General features: G+C 41.5%; 1 protein-coding gene and 1 long non-coding RNA gene across 5 annotated transcripts in view; one reads left to right on the top strand and one right to left on the bottom strand.

The window, feature by feature from the left end:
- Positions 1-21857, bottom strand: part of tll1 (tolloid-like 1) — a 28545-nt gene that overhangs the window by 1046 nt on the left and 5642 nt on the right. For all 3 annotated transcript variants that reach the window (XM_077525282.1, XM_077525283.1, XM_077525284.1), the window contains 19 exons: positions 17031-17132; positions 16883-16963; positions 16199-16351; positions 15690-15807; positions 12504-12682; positions 11633-11738; positions 11379-11503; positions 10704-10819; positions 9719-9821; positions 9476-9592; positions 8474-8619; positions 7678-7873; positions 7423-7548; positions 6372-6532; positions 6115-6295; positions 3297-3422; positions 2820-2947; positions 1014-1227; positions 1-251 (listed from right to left, as the gene is read on the bottom strand). In XM_077525282.1, coding sequence (XP_077381408.1) covers positions 1-251; positions 1014-1227; positions 2820-2947; positions 3297-3422; positions 6115-6295; positions 6372-6532; positions 7423-7548; positions 7678-7873; positions 8474-8619; positions 9476-9592; positions 9719-9821; positions 10704-10819; positions 11379-11503; positions 11633-11738; positions 12504-12682; positions 15690-15807; positions 16199-16351; positions 16883-16963; positions 17031-17132 — 2729 coding nt within the window. The remainder of the gene's footprint in view (positions 252-1013; positions 1228-2819; positions 2948-3296; positions 3423-6114; positions 6296-6371; positions 6533-7422; positions 7549-7677; positions 7874-8473; positions 8620-9475; positions 9593-9718; positions 9822-10703; positions 10820-11378; positions 11504-11632; positions 11739-12503; positions 12683-15689; positions 15808-16198; positions 16352-16882; positions 16964-17030; positions 17133-21857) is intronic.
- On the top strand, positions 464-10069 carry LOC144021190 (uncharacterized). Of its 2 annotated transcripts, none has more exons than XR_013284068.1 (6): positions 464-745; positions 1009-1176; positions 4632-6741; positions 6839-6887; positions 7115-7196; positions 9710-10069. It is a non-coding gene; the product is annotated as an uncharacterized LOC144021190 (long non-coding RNA). The 2 variants fall into 2 exon arrangements; XR_013284069.1 differs by having other exon boundaries at positions 1009-1234.

The following is a 21857-nucleotide window of genomic DNA, read 5'->3' as shown; positions in this document are numbered from 1 at the left end:
CCCCGAGCCACAGAATCGCCCGAGCCTGTGCGAGTCTGCATCGTAGCCGTTGTAGAGTTCAATGAAGTCGTAGCCGCAGTCGGCCTCCTCCTCCACCTCGAAGGTGACGAAGCTGAGCTCGATGCCGTCACCCTGCTCGGCCGTCAGCAGCCACTCGCAGTCGCTGTGGCCCGGGTAGTTGTTGTCCCCGAACTGGGCGTGCGAGTACAAGTTTTTCTGCCGAACGTCCGCCTTCAGACGACCGCCACACTCTGTGCACATGACAACTTTGGGATGGACACTATTTGAGGGTATACTGCATTTATTTGTATTAATTGGGAAATAATAATATAATTTTTTATGTATGTATGTATGTATTTATGTCTGTATTATTTTTATTATAATGTAAAAAAAAAAGAAAAAAAAAAAGGTATTTATTATTTTTATAATTGTGTTTTTGGTCCAGCTGTTGATGCTCTTATTTTTTATGTTTTTATATATAAAGTTTAGTTGACTGTATTAAATTATTTTTGCGGGGAAAATAATCAATTTTTGTCTAATCGAGATTTAACGCAGCATTAAATGTTAATGTAATGTACTAATTAAGTTAATGAAACAAATCAACGTTACAGTTTTTAATACTCCACACCTATAGGGGGCAGCAGCAGTCTGCCGGCCCAACACAAGGAAGAGCATGTCACCAGTGACTGAAGTTGCTTTTTGGTTAACGTTACTGCATGTAGCAGCATTGAAGCACTGGTTGTAGGTATAAAACCTTTTCGTAACTATTATTTCATTTGGAGGACTTTTTAAAGATTTAAATGGCTTTTAAGAGCAAAAATATTCGCCGCTGCTACGTTTAAAGCCTGGTGTGTTTTTCGTGTTAGCCACTAGATGTAGACATTGTTCCAGCCAAACGCTAACTTGCGGTGAGTTAGTGAAGTGAATGAATGAGTGTCAAATGCCTCTGTTGTTTGTATCAGTTCTTTCCATATTGATAATAATAAAATAATAACGTTTGTGGTTTAGTGTACCGGTGGCGTGAGTAGCCTGGAAGCCCTTCCGTTGCACGGAGGCGTCGGAGATGAATCTGAGGTACATCCGGTTGGCCGTGGACACCAGCGGCTCGGGCACCTTACTGCCGCACAACCGCCCCAAGATGGCCGCCGTATCGCCGTCGCCGTCGAAGGCCTCCAGGTGATCGTAGGCGCACTCTTGGTGCTGCTCGATTTCGAACTCGCTGAACGTCTAAACGGTGAGGGGTGGGAGAGGGAGTTATGCTTCCTAGAAAAATGTTTAATGATTTTTCTACACCAAATACCACCCCAAAAAAATACGTGGAGTACAACTAGTTATATCTCAATACACTTTTCATTGATGGTTATACACACGACATTGTTACTAGGTGTGAGCAAAAACAAAAAGAGAGCGAGAGAAAGACAGAGAGATGCACATGATTTGACAAGGGTTCAATGGTTTCCACTGTGTTTGCAAATCATATTTTTGATTACATAAGCGATTTTAGGAGATTATAGAATTATATGTTAATGACTGCGTGTCCATGGCGGAGGGCAAGGATGTGCTTGCAAGACCTTGTAACCTCATGAAAAGCATGTCATAGAGTTGCATATCTGATCTGTCCACTATTACATCCTCATTTTTAAATATTAGAAGAATCAAACTGAGCTGATTCGTGATGTTAAAATGCAACGAATGCTTGACAGGCTCAACGCTGCATACCAGTAGGGGGCAGCATGTTATGGGACATTGATGGTCTACTTAACAGTGGTGTCCAAACCGACGCTGATTCCTATCAACGGGATCGTTATCAGGCTTATGCAGAGCTTGCTGATGAGCTTTTTATATATCAGCTGTGTTGGGAAACATCCAAAACCTGCAGGACTCCAGCCACTGGTCTACTACAAGTAATAAGTGATATACAAGTATAAATGAAATAGAAATATCTTAGTTTCATAGTTACTCAATTACTGTTATGACTTTGTATTTATTTTTGGTTGGTATTTTTTAAATATTTCATTCATTTAATTCTTTTTTTTAATATATATATATATATTTTTTACCAGTACAGACATACAACATCAACCGTTTGTGTTAGGTATGAAGGAAATGGGCTACTGGCACATAACATGCATGTGTGCACACCTGCAGGCCAAATGCACACACAAAATCGTGCATGTGTGTGTTTGTGAGGGAAACAGATGGGGAAAGTCACCCGAGGCGTTTTTCAATCGCGTGACCACACTCCACGCGTTTTAGCCCCATTACAAATGTGCACCTTTGATTTAATTCTCAGTGGAATTTAGAAAATCGTACCAAAAACAAGTCTACTGTTTGTAAGTGAAATTATGTAGTTCGTATCACACATCTTTTTTTTTTCTTTGTAAAAGAGCAAAATGTGTGGGGGAAAAAAACAAAACTCAAAACAAAATAAAAACTAAAATGAAAAATTCCAAAACTATAATAACCCTACTGCCATATTACAAATAAATTGATTTATATACTGGAGCATTTTTCTAAATATGCAAAAGCACAAAAAATATTTGTACAATTGTTAGGACTAAACACAATTTCTCTTCATAACATTATGTGGCCCTTGCGTCCTTCGGATTTTCTGTATGTGGCCCTCAAATGAAAAAGTTTGGACACCCCTGATCTAGTTAATGTAAAAACAAGATCATGTTGCACTTGCATGTTTTTTGTAAACCAATTAAAGTCCTAATTTATTGGGGGTAGATGACGTTGCATTTGGATGCCGTTTGTAAACAAATTTGGTGCAAATCTGCAGTAATATTTGCCATTTTGAAGGCAACCCAACTTACGATCCTCACGCGGTGTCCCGGCGTGGCCGTGATGTCCCAGGTGCACTCCTTGCGGCTGGGGTACTTGTCGGGCCAGTTGGGGCTGCTCAGGCTGCCGCTGGCGCTGTGGATCTTGTGCTCGCACTCGGCTGCACACACGCACACGCACAGAGGAAGTTGAAATGAAGGCTGCACAGGAAGAGGTCAAAGGAAATGGAAAGGGAACAGGAAGCAGCAAGCGGTAGGCATTTGAAAAAAGAAAAGAAAAAAAAAGCAATGCTGACAAGTTGAGTGTGAAATGGACACGCCAAACAATCCTGACTAATTACACACAAAACGTCTCACAATGAGACCGTCGCGCCACTGGAGCGTAGCAACATGTCGGCAAGCGTGTAAGCGCTAAGTTGGAATACAACGACAGCCACCACACATGAGCTCAGAATCCGTCTGCAAAAATCGTATTGGACTACCGGCGCCAAGCCTTAGACTTGTACCCACCTTCCTTGCAGTCGTGCTTGTTCTCGTGCAGCACGAAGCCGTGGCGACACTGGCACACGTACGAGCCCACCGTGTTGACGCACTCGTGCTGGCAGCCGCCGTTGTCCTTGCTGCACTCGTCCTTGTCTGACAACAAAATGCGCGCAAATCAGCATCCTTTCAGGAGATATAACCTAGTTTCCCATAATTTTCCTTTCATTTTTGTCCCCTTTTATGTCGCATTATGTTCCCATAATGTCTCTGATTAGGTCTTGTTCTTTCCAATCATGTTCCGTTAGTTTTATTGTGTTCGATAGTGTCCTCTATTGTCACAATTGTGTCCCATTATATCTATTTTTTGGCACATATTTTACAATAATGTCCCAATTATATCGAATGCTATCCCACAATGTCTCATAATGTCCACTTTTATGTCCCACAGTGTTCATTAATGTCTTACATTTTCCCCTTAATGTCTTAATTTTTCTTTATTGTGCCATTCCTTTTTTGCCCGTGTGTGTGTATGTGTGTTGTGGTATTATGTTGCTATTGTGGGCCCAGTCTCGCTGTATCACTGTCTAAGGAGCTTTGCCGCTGATGCCACACTGCGCGTTCATTGTAGCAATCCTTCAGTCACCGCGTACACACACACACACACACACACACACCCCAAGTTACGCTCACGTGGACTAGACGTGTGTGTGTGTGTCTATGTGTGTGTGGGGGCCGGAGAGGTGCAAAGGGATCTCCTCCAGTTGAAGCCTTGTTGTCACACATTCGCGTGCACAACAAACACCACACCGATTTAATTGTGGTTCATGTGCACAGCGATGTTACGTTTGGTCATTATGCATATGAGCGACTAAGAGGAAATCTGCATCTGGATTGCCTTGAAGTTGTTGTTGTTGTTTTTTTGGCCTAAAAGTCAACAAATGGTTCCTTTGCTCTGAATAGGCTGAGGGATATTTGTTGTCATTTTCATTGGGGAATCATAGCAGTGTCCTCTGTGTCCACTTTGAAGACAGGGCTGAGATACATTGTTAAAAAAAAACAAAAAAAAACATGTATCGCCATATTTTGCATCTTGTATGTAGTTTTTCAGATAAAATGGTAAAATATATCAATAAAATCATATAATTCAGCAACTCATGCTTTTTGTCCACGATGATGGGAAAAAAAATTCAATAATATATTTTTTTTACGTAGAAAAAAATACAGCTCCAAAAATTCTGAATTTGGTATTAAAAAAAGTTTAATTGTAACTTTTAATTCAGCTAGTTTGTAGCCTGTTGCAATTGAATGATTGGGGGTAAAAAGGTGGACTTTGGGACAGAGCATTATGTTTCCCTCAAATAGGAGGAGAATGGATCTGGCGGCGACGATCCATGAAGACTTTCCCAGCAGCCAATCACGTCAAAGTTACCTCGAACCTTGGCCGAGTCTGTGGCGGCGGCGGCAGCTATGCGGCCTCGAGCGACCGAACGGCCTCGCTTTGCATTCCGGCACGACTCAAACACAAGCAAACGGTCAGGACACAACGCCATCTTGTCTGAGGGGTGGGTAGAGGGTGGAACGCGGGTTGCCCGGGAGACGCCGGAGGCCCGGGACACAGACATGACATACATGAACTTACCAATCACAACTTTAGGGACACCTGAGAACTAGTTTGAATATTAATAGTGCGGAAGTTAAAGTGGTTTCTAAGATTTTGGCTAAGAGGTCAAACTGACTGCACCTTTTGTCATAATTTCACCGCAGTGTAATTACAAGTGTTGCTAAGATATATTTTGACCTATGCTGTTTTGCTATGCTAAATTCAGCCAACATGCTACGTAATTTTATAATATGCTATGCTACGATAAGTTGTTACGTTTTGCTACGTAATGCTAGGTTTCGTTATTTTTATGTTGTTTTACGTTACGCTGCAGTGTGTTATGTTAGTAATAAAAAGGCTTTATGTTATCTAAGTTATATGTTGCGTTACGCCATTGGACGTTCTATGCCACGTTAGCTATGCTAAGCTATGTTATGCTATGTTACGTTATACCACATTACGTTGTGCTACGTTACGTTATGCTACAATATTTTATGATATTATATGCTACTAAATGTTCTGCCACATTACATGAAGCCGTTATTCTACGTTATGCTATGTTACGTTATGTTTATGTTGTGCTACATTACGCTACGTTACGTTATGCTACATTATATAAGGTTTGTGCTATCTACTTTATGCTATTTCAAGATTTGCGTTATGTGTCACATTACGCCATTGGACATTCTATGCCACGTTAGCTATGCTAAAATATGTTATGCTATGTTACATTATACCACATTACGGTGTGCTACGTTATTTTATGATATGCTGTGTTATGTTATTTGCGACTAAATGTTATGCTAAATTACTTTAAACTGTTAGGTTAATCTACGTTATGCTATGTTACGTTATGTTTATGTTGTGCTATATTACGTTATGCTATGTTATGTAGGCTTTATGCTATCTACTTTATGCTATCAATTTCAAGATTTACGTTATATGTTACGTTAAGCCATTGGACACGTTGCGCTACGCTATGTTACGTTATACCACATGTGCTGTTATGTTATGCTAAGTTACGTTACATTATGCTATGTTATGTTAATGTTAATGTTACATTATGCTTTGCACATTATTTTATACCATGTAATGCTAAGCTACATTACTAATATGCAACATTATTTCGTGCCATGTTACGTTGGGCTACGCAACGTTAATGTTTGTCACGTTATGTTGCGCTATGTTTTCTTATGGTATAATATGTTACGTAACACACAGGCACCCACATCAACGTGTGTTTACCTGAGAAGAAGTGCGCCTTGAAGCCTTTCTTTGACACGGTGTTGTCCGACTTGAACTCGATCCTCATGTTGTTGTACTGCGACGTGATGACTTCAGGGACCTCGGTGCCGCAGTATTTCCCATGCAGCTTGGAGTCGGGCGACAGGCCGCTGCGCACCTCTACGTAGTCGTACTTACACACCTGATCAACACGTGATGACGTCACACCTCCACTACTCTAGGTGGCGCCACAGCAAAAGGTGGATGGCTGCACCCACCTCGTTGCCCTCCAGCTCAAAGGCCTCAAACTGCATGGAGATGCGGTACTGCGTAGGGGCCACCACGTGCCACACGCAGTTCTTGTTGGGCGGGTACTCTTTGGGCCAGCCCGGCGTGCTGATGGTGCCGTTCAGCTTGGACAGCAGACCGCCGCAAGCCGCTGTGTGGAAATAAGGATGCTCTTTACAACTTTAGCCAGATTCCCTCCCTACACGCTACATCGTCATCCAAACCCATCGCCTTATTTTGCAGTGGTTATTTGTTATGATTGTGCGCAATGCACGACATTCAGGAATGGCAAAAGGTTCCTCAGGCTACCCCCGTGCTCCAGTCCCCTACGCACTGCATCATCATCAAAGTTTGGAGTCAGTGAGTATACTATGTGATTTTGTGTAATCATACAATCCTTAGTCTACTTTTACGCTTCTGATAGTAAAAAATGTTACGAAAATGTCTTTGCCTTCAGGAATACACCCCAAATTCCCCTACACACTACATCATCATCTAAGTTAAGGGTGAGTACACAGGTTATTGTTTTATACTTAATTATATGACTTTTTTTTTTTTTTTTTTTTTTTTAAGAATTTATATTATAAAATCAGACGACTGTCTTGCCTTAGGTAATCCTCCTTTTCTACTCCCGTACACAGTACATCATCATTGAAGTTCAAGCTGACAAGACTATTCATCATTGCTTTTAAATAAAGTTACTAGTTAACTGATATTCATAATTGAATTGCAGTTAATGTTGAAAAACATTCCTTCACCTTCAGAAATGCACCAGCTCTACTCCCCTACAAACTACATTGTCATCAAAGTTAAGGGTGAGTACACAACTAGTTTTATAGCTAATTATCCAACTTCTTTTCACAATTTTATGACAGTAAAGAATGTTTAAAAAAAAAAAAAAAAATCAGATTCCACTCGCCCTACACACTACGTTGTCATCAAAGTTCAGGTTTATTATAGTACGTATATGCACTTTTCACCATGCTCCTTCCTGACACGCTACATTTGTCGTAGTCAGTGCTAGATTAACAACAGCGTTACCTTCACAACTCTTTTTGTCGGGTGCGAGTTCGTAGCCTGGATCGCAGGCGCATTTGAAGCTTCCCAGCGTGTTGACGCATCTTTGCTCACAGCCGCCGTTGTCCGGCTTGGAACACTCGTCCTCCTCTGGAACACACGGAACAATAATAAGAATTCAGAATTTGGCGTCGCAATCGAAAAATTGTGCAAAGCTACCCTGAAAATGGCTCCCAACTTTGCAATCCAACACGAAAACGTCCAAAAAAACAAGCTCACCCTTGAAGAAGTTGGCGGCAAAGCCCGCCTTGTTGACCGTGCCGTCTGACACAAACTTCATCCACAGCGTGTGCGCGGTGGAGCGCACGTCCTCGGGTTTGTCGTAGCCGCAGAATCGGCCAATCAGGGGGCTCGTCTCCAACGGGCCGTCGCGCACCTCCAGGTAGTCGTACGCGCAGCTGTCGTGTCGCTCGATCTACCAGGAATTGAAGAAAAAAAAAAGGAGGAGGGAGATAACTAAAATATTAGAAACAGTATAGTGTAAACATACTGAATAATAATAAAATATAAATATTTTTGGGAAGTTCTCCTCACCGAAAGTCAATGATTCAATATACAAATTAATAAAGTACTGTAATGCCATCAAATGGAATGTTAAAAAAAAAAAAAAAAAAAAAGTGTATTTCCTTCCCGCGAGGAAAACAGGATAAAATATATTGAAATTTAAGACCAAAACAGTAGAACTACGGTATTGTATTTTAAGACACTGACGGAAATATTTTCAATGATTTTATTTTGAAGGGCTTGGGCATGCACCCCATTAATAGCTTATTATGACCGCACGCCACTGATTTTGATGGAGTCAGATGCGTGATGACTCCTGGAACACCCACACAAAAGCACTTGCACTTTATCATCCTATAAGAGCGTGAAATCCAATCCAGACTTTCCCACGCACACTTCTGAGAGTTCCCTGGCCTTTTTTATTCACGTGACTTCACTGGTGGACCGCCGCCTTCCCCACCACAGCTTGAAGAGGACCCCCCATCGGACAAAAACATAGCCAAGTAATCACCTCGAATGCCTGGAAGCAGAGGCCCACGTTGTATCCCTCGGACACGGTGATCCTCCACACGCACTCTTTGGAGGGCCGGTAATCGTCGGGATAGTTGGGGGACTGGATCTGCCCCGAGTCTTTGTTGATGTCGCCGCCGCAGATGGCTGCAATAAGCACACAAGAAGTAGTGCATCATAGAAAGAAAAGAGACGTGTTGTTATTATTAGATTATGCGCTTATTCAGTATAATCCGGAATGAGTGCTTCACTTTTTCCACATTTTTATGTTGCAGCCTTATAGATATTGAATTAGGTGTTACTATGTGCGCAATTCAAAACGTTAACATTGTAAAACATCTTTCCCCATTGAAATGAATGGAAATATCATTAATCTGTTTCAGCATCATTCCTTTTTTTTTTTTAATACGGACAAATGGCACTCTATAATATTACAAACGTACAACCATAACATAATGTGATTAATAAAATGTAAGGAATTAGACAGTTTGTGCAAGCAATATTTAATGCTGCAGTTGAATTATTAATTGTGCTGCTCCTTCTGGTGGGCCCGCCTTGGCCACTGGGAGGCAGTATAATACTGCAGTCATGCAGGCACAAACGAAGAAGAATAGACTTTATTATACTACTACTTTCAGTGACTCATTAAGTTTATGTATTAGTAGTTAAATTTCAGAGAGGATAAAAACGCACCTGTGATTATTATGTTACCTGTCTACATGTTGGTCCACCATTTGCTTTCAAACCTCCGTTGCTTATAAAACCACGACTATCGATGCTAGCTGTTAGCAAGTCAATAGTTTTCAGCGAACCCGCCATCTTTCATGGAAAATGCTTATTGGAAGTTTATCCCCGTTTAAAAATAACTACATAAAATATGGCTATATTTTTCTATTCATTTATCATGGACGTCAGTTGTGAGCGGATTTTCGCTATGTACGGGCCAGCAAATATCCCCGCAAATAGCTTGGTATTTTTCATATAATATAAAAAATTTAGTTACCTTCATAAATGGCAGCAAAGCCTTTCCCCACCCAGTTGCTGCTGCTCCGGAATTCTATCCACATTCGGCTGTCGGTGGAGGTCAGGACGTCAGGAAGTTTGTCTCCACAGAACCTGCCTGTGGCGCACACACACACACACACGGTCACACATCTCTTTATTTATTTATTTTTTTCATGACTCACCACACTTTTTAATTGTTGTGTGTGTGTGTGTGTGTGTGTGTGTGTTGCAGGCTTCTGACCCAGCAGAGGAGCTTTCCTCCAGTAGCCGTCGCGCACCTCCATGTAGTCGTACCAACACAGGCTGCTCTTGTACAGGTCCATGGTGGTGAAGTTCAGTACGATCTGTGGTCACGTGAAGTCAGAAGAGGAGGAGGGAGATTCTTATTTCTCTCGGTTTTGTTGCCGTTCACTTTCGACGCTTGAGTGTGTCACTACTGTGTACTTTGTATGTGAACTACTGTAAGTCGCATAAGTAGGTTCAGGAGGTCAAACTTCTACTTCTTTCATTGATTACAAAAAAATTATTTTTGTGAAATAAACATTGTGAAGTGTTTTGAAGGTACGCCACCGAGAAATCAGTACCGGTAACTATCACCAAATCACTGGTCTGTGGTTGGTCTATTGTCATTCTTTCAAATAGCGTAATAATCAGAGATATATGGAAGTGAGTGGTAGCAGTTTGGCTAACGGCTGTGTCTATGTGGCGGCCATGATGGCAGGGGCAACACTCCCATCAAAGGCAATGCATAGACATTGAAAATACATTGTAACTTTCTCATTTCTCTACTGATTTTCATGAGGGTTAATTTTTGTCAACACCAAAGCCTGTCCTTCAATATATACCATTTGGAGAAAAAAATTCCCAGCGAAAGGTTAGCGTTCCGAGTTCTTTTGTACGCAACCATATGCAGCACAATACTGTCGTCCTTGGCCTTTTTGTTTTCTTGCCATCCACACACGTGGAATTTGCGACTTTGGCCCTTAGCATAGCTTAGCTTAGCATCACCGTGGGCACACAGCTCAAAAGGGGGCGTGTCATATTTGCCTATTTATATCTGTGGGACTGGTAATAATGAGTAGCATACTGTTATGGCTGGTATAACAATGAAAAGCTCTTTTTGATAATGCCGAAACCTCATTTCTGAAATATGTCTCACTGTGACAAATTATGCTGCGGCGATTCACAAAATTTGTGCGCTAGCGTGCACGTGTGCGTGTGTATACCTTCTCTCCAGGTGTAACAGATATTCTCCACACGCAGTGCGTGTATGAAGGGTATCCATTGGGGTAACCAGGAGATGAAAAGTTGCCTGTGGAATCTTGCAGCGTCTCTCCGCATGCTTTAAGACACACACTGCAGTGTTACACCGTACGTTTATATTCATGTTGTTTTTTTTTGGTCACTGAATCATCATATGACAGCATATCGATGAAATAAGTACAAATATGGAAAGTCCTCATCAAGACCTCTGATATGAGGTATGAGTCAATGTTGTTTGTTGCAAGTAGATTTTTGACTTGGTTACTAAGTGACTTTGAAAGCATAGAATTCGTTTTTATACAGTTCTTGTACTGGGTGTCATTAGATATTGTGGGTTTACCTAATGATTTTGCCGATGTGTGAACAGATTGGCGTCTCAGTTCATGACACGCACAACCTGTCATGACGTGCGTTTGCGTGCGTGTGCGCGCGTGTTCAACAGATGAGATCGGAAAGCTTTGCGACAAATTCAACCCAAATTGACGTCAGGGCGGCTAGCCGGGGACCGGAGGAATGTCAAAAACGTGCGCAGGAAGTGAACAGAACGCAGTGTGAAGTGTGTAAACACAACACTGATGAGCTCATCTTCCACACATGAACACAAAGCAGTGCGATAATAAATTTGAATATTTGAGTACCTGGACATCTATAGAGCTTCCTTGCCTGTGCAATGTCTCCTTTACTGAGTCGAGTCCGCTGGCCAATCGCAGGCCGGACGCCGTTTTCGTCCCTGGAGGGAAGGATGGTGTCAAGGAACATCCCCCTTAAGCACCCAAAAAAAAAATCACAATTTTAAAGAATTGAATCCAAAATGGCAACATAAAGGACTGCTGATTGTTTGTTAAATGCGATCTTTGTATTGTGCATGTAATGATGATAACGAGTGTTTTACCGTGAGAAGGTGTTCCTGGCGTAGTGCATGATGCTATCAAAGTCATACGGCTCGCCCAGAGAGTTCACCTCGCCCGGCTCCATTTTCAGGAAGTTGTACTCCTGACCTGGGTGAAGCGCACACAAACACATACACATACGCAAACGCACGCACACAATCAAAAATTGTTTTATTATATGAGCAGTTAACTCGTAATAACTTTCTAAATTGGCTAAAAAATAAATAAAAAAATGGTGGGAATCGAAAAGGTAGCAATACTAGTCTCACTCAGGCTTTAAACGCTAATTTGAAACCTTAACCCTTGCTTGAGCCCTAATTTGAAACTAATTCGATTTGATTTCCTTAATTTACAACCTAACTCCATCTTGGACCTCTCATTTACAACCTGTTATGTGCTGAGGATGGATCCCAAAAATGCAGACACAAATAAGACTATGTACAAATAAGACATAACTGTCATGACTAGGGTCATCTAACCCTTATATGACCCTAGTCATGACAGTAAGTATAACCCTTGCATGACCCGAGTCATGGCAGTAAGCATAACCCTTGCATGACCCGAGTCATGGCAGTAAGCATAACCCTTGCATGACCCGAGTCATGGCAGTAAACATAACCCTTGCGTGACCCTAGTCATGACAGTAAACATAACCCTTGCGTGACCCTAGTCATGACAGTAAGCATAACCCTTGCGTGACCCTAGTCATGACAGTAAGCATAACCCTTGCGTGACCCTAGTCATGACAGTAAGCATAACCCTTGCGTGACCCTAGCCATGACAAAACCATAGTGTTGAACCTCTAACCCTTGTTTGAAACCCTAATTTGAAATCGTGAGGCCAGGTGCATTGTGGGTAGCGCGGTCCTCTCACCTGGTTGGATGTTGTCGCGTATGATGGTGACGTGATCGTCGCGGTCGGGCCGCGTATGCTCGTGCCAGAATCCGATGACGTGGCCCAGCTCGTGCACCACGATGCCGAACTTGTCGCAGTTCTTGCCGATGGAAATGGCCTGGGGCCCGTTGCCGCGGCGACCCACATAGGAGCAACACCTAAAGCGGGGTGTTTTGGCAGGAGGTTAATAACCCGTAAAGAAAACAATTCTCGGGATTGTTTCAGGCTACCACTGTCTCATTGAAAATACAAACTATTATTGTATGTACAGTTTCAATTTTTAACTTTTTCCTTGATTTAACATGCTCCAAGTAAAGCTAAAATCAATTTTTGGTAGACAAACAAATTACATGTTTAAATATTTTTATGTTTATTTATGAAATGACGACATTGAGGCTATATTTTTTTTTATTGCTGTCAAATGTCAAAACGGGTCAAATCTGACGGGATGGCTGGTACGTGTTACACATTTCAAGACACACATGCACACAAAAGAGTCCGGATTTCCTGCCTCGTACTCCATCCAGCAGAGGAAAAGCTGCAGGATTTATTTATTTACAAACGCTCCGATAGCGCCGTCGTTCCATAACTGAAAAAGCTGCGAGAATTCACATATCGCGCACACACAAAAGTTCTCTTTTTCTGGTTCGCTGAGATATCCGTGCCAGGCTAACAAATCTGATTAAAGTTATCCCGCGAGCTGGGATTGGGATCTGGGACTTTGTTTCCTTCATTTATTCATCTGTGCAACGGCATGAGCTGTGCCACTCATTTTTTTTGTTTTTTTCTCCGTCTCGCGTTTGTTTTTGTTCCGTCTGTCCGTCTGTCTCCCCCTCCATGGCGCACGTGTATTTGTCCATCCGATTAAAAGGGTCTAATCTCCGACGCGGCCATCATCGTTGTCGGTTGACATACACGTCTTTAACTCGCTTGGGTGTGTGCACGGATTAGTTTTTTTTTTTTTTTTTATCCCTTTAAGAAAAAAAGCTCCAATATAATTCAAATGAATGAATACTATCCCCTACTGAGGTTTAATAATTGTGCAACCGCTGACGATGTTATTGTGCATTCAAAAATGTATCATGCTGAGGATCAAGAATTCATTGTAACAAAAAAAAAAAAAAAAAGGCTTTTCTCAGATTCAAATCAAGAACCAAATGGTTCGTTCAGGAAGTGTTTCTTTTCAATATTCAAGTCTTTCTACGATTCAAGATTGTGACTAGAAGAGATGATGTCATGACATTGGCTCGAAGTGTCCAATCAGAATGCTCTGATTTTGTAAGAACTTGGTTTCTGAATCGCAAATTTCAAAGAAATGTTCCAGAAAAACTTGACAAAAATCCGAATTAAAACATATTTTTTACTTTTTTTTTTTTTCCCCCCGAAACAAAAAATGCTCAGAAAATTTTGAACGCCGTGCTATAGCATGGCTATTTTTTAACAAATTCAAATCCAATCTCATGAAAAAATTCAGATTTGCTAAGGACATGCATGCTATTACTTTTTTTTTTTTTTTTTACTTGCACGCATAGCCACTAGGTGGTGCTCAAGCAAACTAAGTGCCCTTTTTCTACAGCCTTTTTATTTTTTTTATTATTATTTTTTTTTTAAATAAATATTGGGAAAAAAAATATTCTCTCTAAAAATTTTAGAATTATTTATCTTGGCCTCATTTTTGTATGTCGTCAGCCTCTTAGAATAAGGGCGTAACTTCGTAAGTCATTATTTTTGACATTTTTATTTTTTTTGTCCTTAAAGCCGCAGTGTGTAGCTCACGACCGCCATCTATCGGTCAAACAAGATAATGCAATGCTCTCTTCGGGGACCGGAAACTCTTCTTCTTCGTGTACATGCGGTCGCCATACAAACCGGAAGTGCGTCTGCAAAGGCGTTCCAAAAACGCGTTAAGAAATGGAGCGCTGAAATTTGTCTTTGACGGCACCCGTAGCAGAAAGATGGCGGCGAAACATGGCAGACACTAGCAGGCGAGGCGCGGTCATGTAAAATAATTAGTGATTTATATACTTACCGTTATATTTTAAAAAAGTATGTTTATGCGATACAACATATCTTTTTACTTACTACTAACACAAACATTTGTTTTTTTTAAATGAATGACTTTTTATTTCACCACTAGATGCCACTGTATAATACTGAGTGTACCTTTAATATCACCTCTGCTAAAATTGGCTACATCCTTAGATAATAGGGTGACGATATAACCAAAATCTTCCCGTTTGATCAGGGGTGTGTAGACTTTTCATACATTAGCTTCCCTTTACCTCCTTTATTAATCACTGTGTTGTGTTGAAAATTAAACTACAATTGTTATACGACGCTGCCGTTTTTTTTGTTTTTGTTTTTGCTTGTGCATCAGCCGCCAAAAATGTGTGCACGTGCCTGGATGAGATTATACCTAGATTACGCTGATGTCACAAAAACAACTCCGAATCCCATGAAAGTTCTTGCTACAATGCATATAGCGTGCAAAAAAAAAAAAAAAACGAATTTTTTTCAACAAGCATTAGAGGCCGCCTTTCATGTTTTTTGGCTTGGCGACAAATGAATGTTGCAGACACTTTAAGATGCCCGCCGCCGTCCCGCTGCGCCGCCAAACAATGCGCTCCTCAGCGGCGTGAACACACGCGCGCGCGCGCACGCACACGCGGGGAAACACGGTGAGCGTACAAACACTTAGAAGCCCGCCGTGTGATTGGCGGGATGTGGAAACAGGAGCGGGACAGGAAGGAAAGCGGAGCCATTGTTGAGTGAGCGTATCGTCTCACGCTGTGACAAGGTCACTCCTGAACACACACGCGTGCACACGCACACGCAAACACCCGTGGTGGGAAGTAAAAAGATAAAGACATTGTAACTGAAAGTAGTTTTTGTTTTTTTAATTTTTTTTTAGGTGTATTGATTTATATGAAAACATGTGTGCTGCGATTGGTTACCTGAGCCCTTGTGATGTCATTTTAAGTCGGCAGCAAGTTGCAAAATATGTTTTAAAAGGTACTAATTGTACATGAAAAATAATTTTGACAAAATATGAACTTTTTATTGCTATATTGGGCTAAATAAGTGAAGTATCCCTTTCAATAATTCCTTTAAAAACAGTCAATATTTGTACGTACGTACGGGTTTTTGTTTACTTTTGCCACTCACCCGCATGGTCGGTAGGTGAACACGATGTAGCTCTCCTCGTCGGTCTTTTCAATGAACGTCACGCACGTTTGTTTCTCCCAGTGACGCATGGCCTGCTTGAACATGGCCCTCTGACTACCTGTAACAACACATGCACGCTTTACAACAGTGATTTTCTAACTTGTGTCTGCAAAATTCATTTGCAGTAAATTATAATGCCGTAACGTGTTTTTAGAAAGTGGGGAACCGGCATACCAATAAAAGTAAGCTATTAAACCGAATATTCCAATCTTATCTTGGGGCCAATCAAAAGCTCTGATATGACATATGCCGTATCCATGCAACATTTCTAGTTGTGGCATTACCCCCCCGTGGCATTATGGGAAAATACCCCATTGCATTATGGGGAAAAAAGTTTTTCGCATTTGGCCGACATCTTACCAATACGTTTGAGCAACTTCATCAATACGTTCGAAGGTATTACAAAGTCATTTGAACGGCGGATTTACAACCTTGACACACAATCTTACCGGTGAAGTTCCCACCGATGACGTAGGGAATGACCCCCCCGGGCCAGATCCTCTCGGCTCGTGAGGTGGCTGCTCGAGGAAAGCGGTCCTTTGTGGCGAATCCCGCCTTGAGGCTTTTGCCCATTTTGTGACTGGAGGTTTTCGGGAGCAAGTCTACGGAATGAAATTCACATCTGGGTTTAGGGTGGTTCACAGCTCATTAAGACTGCACCAGAGATCACTGGTAGAATCGTGAAAATGGAAATTTTTGTAAGGTAGTAATGAAGAGTTGTCTGGTTGCACGATTCAGAATTCAGACCCCTATCTTGAAACCCGAAGGCTTGATACCCCAATTTGAAACGCTGACCTTTGTTTTAAACCCTACTTTGAAACCCTAACCAAGACTTGAAACACTCATTTGAAACTAGAATCCCAATTTGAAACACCAACTGGAAACCTTAATTTGAAACACTAATCTTGGCTTCTTACATTCCACTTGCATCTGTGGTGGAAAAAAAAAAGAAGAGTTTCTTATTGTGCGTGGCTTTAAATGAAGGATTACTGCCACCTACAGGACTGGAGTGGAATTACGTAATTTCTGAATCGATTGACTCAGATAGTTTGGCTTTGGCGAATGTCTGAGCTCCAGTGAATGTTTCCCCCCCCCCCCCCCCCCCCCCATCGGGTGCTTGAGTGTCATCTTACCCAAGCCGAAATTCCGTATCCTCTCCAGCAGCAGGTACAACGAGGCTCTCTTTGTGGCTACTCGGTGCTCCTCCGAACCGCCTGACAAGAATCGCAAAGTGAGCAGTCTTAGCGTGGGCGTGGCTATGTTAATCGCCGCCTCACTCACCCGACGTGTGTCCCTGCAGCGTGCGCGTCAGGTCAACGGTCCTGTCGATCTGGAACATTCCAAGGTCTTCCTCGTCTAAGGCGATGTCACCCCAGAACGCAGCTGCGGCAAGCGCACATCGCGTCAACACGGCAACTTGTACGGCGTCAGTCTCAATTGTGTCGATGATTCAGTCGGTCGGCTAGTTAGTTAGCACATGGCTAGTTGGTAGGCAGATGGCAAGTTAGTAATCTAGTTGGTTGATTGCTAGTTGATGAAAGAGTGCTCGGTTAGTTGTTTTTGCTGGTTGTTCAGTAGTTGGTTCGTTACTAGTCAGTTAGTTAGCTAGGGTTAGGGTTTGATGCGCTTTAGTGAGTTAGCAAGTCGCTTAGTTCATTAGTTAGTGGTGATCATTTTTTATGATAGTTTTGGAATTTTTCATTTTAGTTAGTCTTGAGTTTTGTTTTTTAAATTTAGTTAGTTTAAATTAGTTTTCAGGGTGGTTCTGTTCTGTTCTTATTCATTTTAGTTATTTAATAAATGCTTGTTGTGTTTTGTTAGTTTCAGTATTAGTTTTAGTTGTTTTTTTTAAAGGTGTATTACTTGTGCTCAAAAAACACCATGGGAGCGACGTCATCTGAAGGTGCTTTTCTATTGGCTGCTGCTCGACGACATCACTTTTGTGTGAGATACTTTCCAACGTCCTTTTTCCAGTTAATCTCAAAATAACTCTACTTAAAATCACATTGCTCATGCATTAAATTAATGACCAAAGACTAAAACGAAGGACATTTTTGCTTCAGTTAGTTAGTTTTAGTTACTTTTGTAAACATAAAATGTAGTTTCCATTTTTTTAAAAGCATTTTCGTTTTTATTGTATTTCATTAGCAAAATTGTTTTTTAATTTTAGTTTTTTTTGTTAGTTTTAGTTAACTAAAATAACCTTGGTGGTGATTCACACTTTTAATTAGTCATCTCACGAGTCTATGCGTTGAATCAGAAAGATAGCTAGTCAGTTAGCAAGCCTTTTTAATTGGTTGGTTAGCCAGTTAGCTAGGCTAGTTAGTCAATTCACTCTTTAGTTTGTCCGTTAGCAAGTCTATTGGTTAGAAATCAAAATAGATGGACGGAGGGACGGGTAGTCGGTAAGTTAGTTATTCAGTCAGTCTATTATTAAGTTGATTAAGTATGCACTGTAGTTGGAGTTAAATTAAAAAAAATATATGAATTAAACAGTTTTGTTTTCGCCATTATTTGTTACATGATGGTGGCAGAAGCGCTGTCATGATCGCTTTCAAAGATTTTGCGAGGACTCTTGGAAAAGCTGTCCAAACCACGGCACAGATGAGAATTCTTCCTGTTATTTTTGGGGTCTCGGGAAAAGGTGCCGTTCTCTTCCACCTGCATGAGCAATGAATGACAGAAGCGTCCGCCATCACCGTCCCACTCTGCCGCGGTCTTGCCGTAGTGTGATATCAGGCCATGCGTTAATCCTTTTGCCCCTGATGTCCCACTTTGTCTCCGCCCTCTTGTTTCTCCTCCTCCCAGCCTGGCCAGCTCCTCATTCATGCAGCTCTGCTCTGCTTGGGGTGAGCCGGCCAGTACGACTACCGAACTGGTTGACTAACAGGTGAACTAACCGATTGATTAGCTGACTAACTTAACCAACTGATGACACTGTTAATGACTGAATGACTCCAATGACTACCCGGCCGTCTTTGTCCGATAAACCAACTACATCACTGGTGAACGTACTAATTACTGACTTGAGCGGTGATCTGACTCACTAACCTGATTAACTGAAAAACTAACAAGATGTTATCCAACTTACAACAGAGGAGCAAACTGACTGACAAACGGTGACGCAAGGTGATGCGACTTGAGCGAAACGTTCCGTATGGCAGAGAAAGACGCTGATGCAAGCACAAGAAGATGAAGGGAGGTGATTTGACTTGGTGCTGTTAATGAAGCCACGGCGTTGCTGTAAATAGCACAAAGTCAAGCGTGCGCATGGGGAAGGTCAACATCCACACACACACACTTGCGGTACTGCACCAAACCAAACTAATAATGTCAAGTTCCAATAAATTCCATTTCCTGTCTTATGTACCGTCGTCACATCTTGTAATGACGTCCATTTCCTTTCTTTTCAGTATATTACATTTCTTGTTTTATGGTTACCGTCCTTTTTTTTTTTTTTTTTTTTTCATTTCTAGTTCTACAGTTATTGTTTCATTTTACGATAAGTTCTACTTCCTGTTCTTTGGACATTTTTCAGTAAGTCCCATCCATTTCCTGATCTACTGTCATCATCGCATTTTTTGGTAAGTTAATTTTCCTGCTCTATGGTTCTCACATTTTACAATAAGTTCCATTTACTCATCAACATTTATCATCACATTTTAAAAGTAAATTCCATTTCGGATTCTACGGGTATTATCACATTTTTTATTTTATTTTTTTTTCGGGAAAAGAAGCCTCCTGTTCTACATTTATTTTAATTCTACTTCCAATTCTATTGTTTATCACGTTTTTTACAGTTAAGTTCCATTTCTTGTTCTACAAAAAATTGCTCAATTTCCTGTTCCACGGTTTACCTCCGACACTTTTATGGTGAAAGCACAAAAAAAGCCAAATAAAACCAAAGCCACTTGTGACAAATCCCAACTGGATTCTTGACCTGATCTGATGTGATGTTCCGCGTGTGAACTCTGTGACTCACACACCGTGACTCACACTCACACTTTTTTTACGCACTAAAATATTCAACACTTGGGACGTCCTTCCATCCGCTGTCGCAACGCTTTTACTACTATAAAATGCAAAGTCCGGTTGGAACACTTTGTTTCTTTTTTATTATTATTATTTTTTGATTGTCTGTACATTTGGCCAACAATAAGTCAACATGGACGTTTTTTTATCATCGTTTGTTCCATTCCTGTCATCTTTCAAATCATCTCAGTTTGATTAGCTAATTGATTTCCGTGACTAAGGAGAAGTCTAACTTGCTGGAGCATTCTTTGTTTTGAGCGCACTGCAGTCGGGAATTGGAGTTCAAACATGAGGTCACCCCCACGCAGGTTGGCCCAAATGTGTGCATGTGCCGCTCCATGTGCCGCGTTGTAATATTATTATAGTGCATTTGGCTGTGAACGTAGCGTCATATTAAAAAGAGATTATCTCTTTGCCCCGTTTGAGGATTTTCGCCCTGAAAGTAATCATTGTGCAAAGCTGCTTGTTGATCCGCACTTTTTGGGGGCTGACAGTGAGCAGCTCGGGATGGAAGTTTGTTGCAATATGTCATTTGGAGTGAAAGTGGAAGTCAAACTTTAAACATTTCTTGATGATAATCTGTTATATGTGACCTCACTAGTCTAAACATGACATTCTGATTAATATTACATTTGTGGAATATGAGTTATGAAGCAAAATCCAGCCATTTTTATACATCTCAGTGGGCGACCATTTTGCCACTTTCTGTCAACTGAAGATGACGTCATTGTTGCTCAGGTCTCAGGGTAACAACCAATCACAGCTCAGCTTCAGAAAAAAAGATAAGTTGTGATTGTCACAGCTTGTGAATGTCACATGACCAAACCTAGAAAACAGCTGAGCTGTGATTGGTTACCTGAGCCCTTGTGATGTCATTTTCAGTCGACAGCAAGTTGCACAATGTGTTTTTAAAGGTACTAATTGTATGTGGAAAATAATGAAAGTATCAAATTTATTATAGACAAAATCAGTGTTATCTATCAGTGTTAAGGTATTAGTATGTGTTGTATTTCCATCAACAAAAACACACAACCGAAGGTGACTTTGCCTTCCAAATAAAGCACACCAAACCACGTGCACACATTGAAAATCGATCACAATTGAGCGGGCGCGTAGCAGGTGAGCGGCGCGGCAGATTCGCCGACTCATCACTAATCCGAACCGACCCACCAGCCCACCCTCGCTGCGGAAAACAATGAGCAAAAAGAAAACAGTGAAGGTGTTTGTGCTGAGGCGGGAATCCTGAGGAGGACTTCGGAAGCTCCGCTCGGGAAAATCCTGTTTAAAACCCACTTGAGCGCCAAGCCACCGTTTCCTTCCTGACAAGGAGCCAGAGAGCAACGCCGGCCGTCACCGGTGTGTAAAAAAATCACCACCACATATTAACAGAAGCCCAGAGGTGTAGATTGAGAAGGAGTTCATGGGTATACGTCCTGTATTTATATAGTGCATTTTCCTGAGTGAAAACGGAAAACGCAGCCTTTAAGCCTTCAATTAACCCAATGCAGGTTTCCGTAAACGTTAAAGACAATTTCAATTATTTGGAGTCTACCTGCAACAAGCAAGTTTCCATCTCTGACAAAGGAAAAAAATCAAAAAAAAAAATCACATATTTTATCCAGAGGTGCGCAAATGTGGCCTTTGACGACAAGCTCTGTATTATTCGTTTTTATTTAATTGCATTAACTATTCAACGTGTTCAACAATGTTGGAAGGACAACAAGCAAGCTTTGTCTTTCAGGTTCCTGGTGAAAAAAAAAACGGAAAAAAAAAAACCTCCTGCTGCTTCACTTGGACTGTGCGTGCGCGTGAGCTCTTTCTGTGAGAGCCGTGATTTTGGAAGGAAGCATGAATGACTCGGGAGCACTCTTGTGTCATCTCCAGCTGAGCAGCAGGATGCAGACAACCGGGAAGAGATAAGCGCGGGTGAATGGAGGGAGCGCTGCATTTGCGTGCGCGTGCGCGTGTTGTCTCGCAGTACGGGCCTCGGAGAAGATAAGCAGACAGGCAAATAGTGCGCTGGTGTTTTCCCAGTGAAAACAGGAGGCGGAATAGCGACACGCTCAGACGATGGCG

Source organism: Festucalex cinctus, chromosome 6 (genome assembly GCF_051991245.1).
Source record: "Festucalex cinctus isolate MCC-2025b chromosome 6, RoL_Fcin_1.0, whole genome shotgun sequence".
NCBI lineage: Eukaryota > Metazoa > Chordata > Actinopteri > Syngnathiformes > Syngnathidae > Festucalex > Festucalex cinctus.
This window is presented reverse-complemented; position numbering and strand designations above follow the sequence as displayed.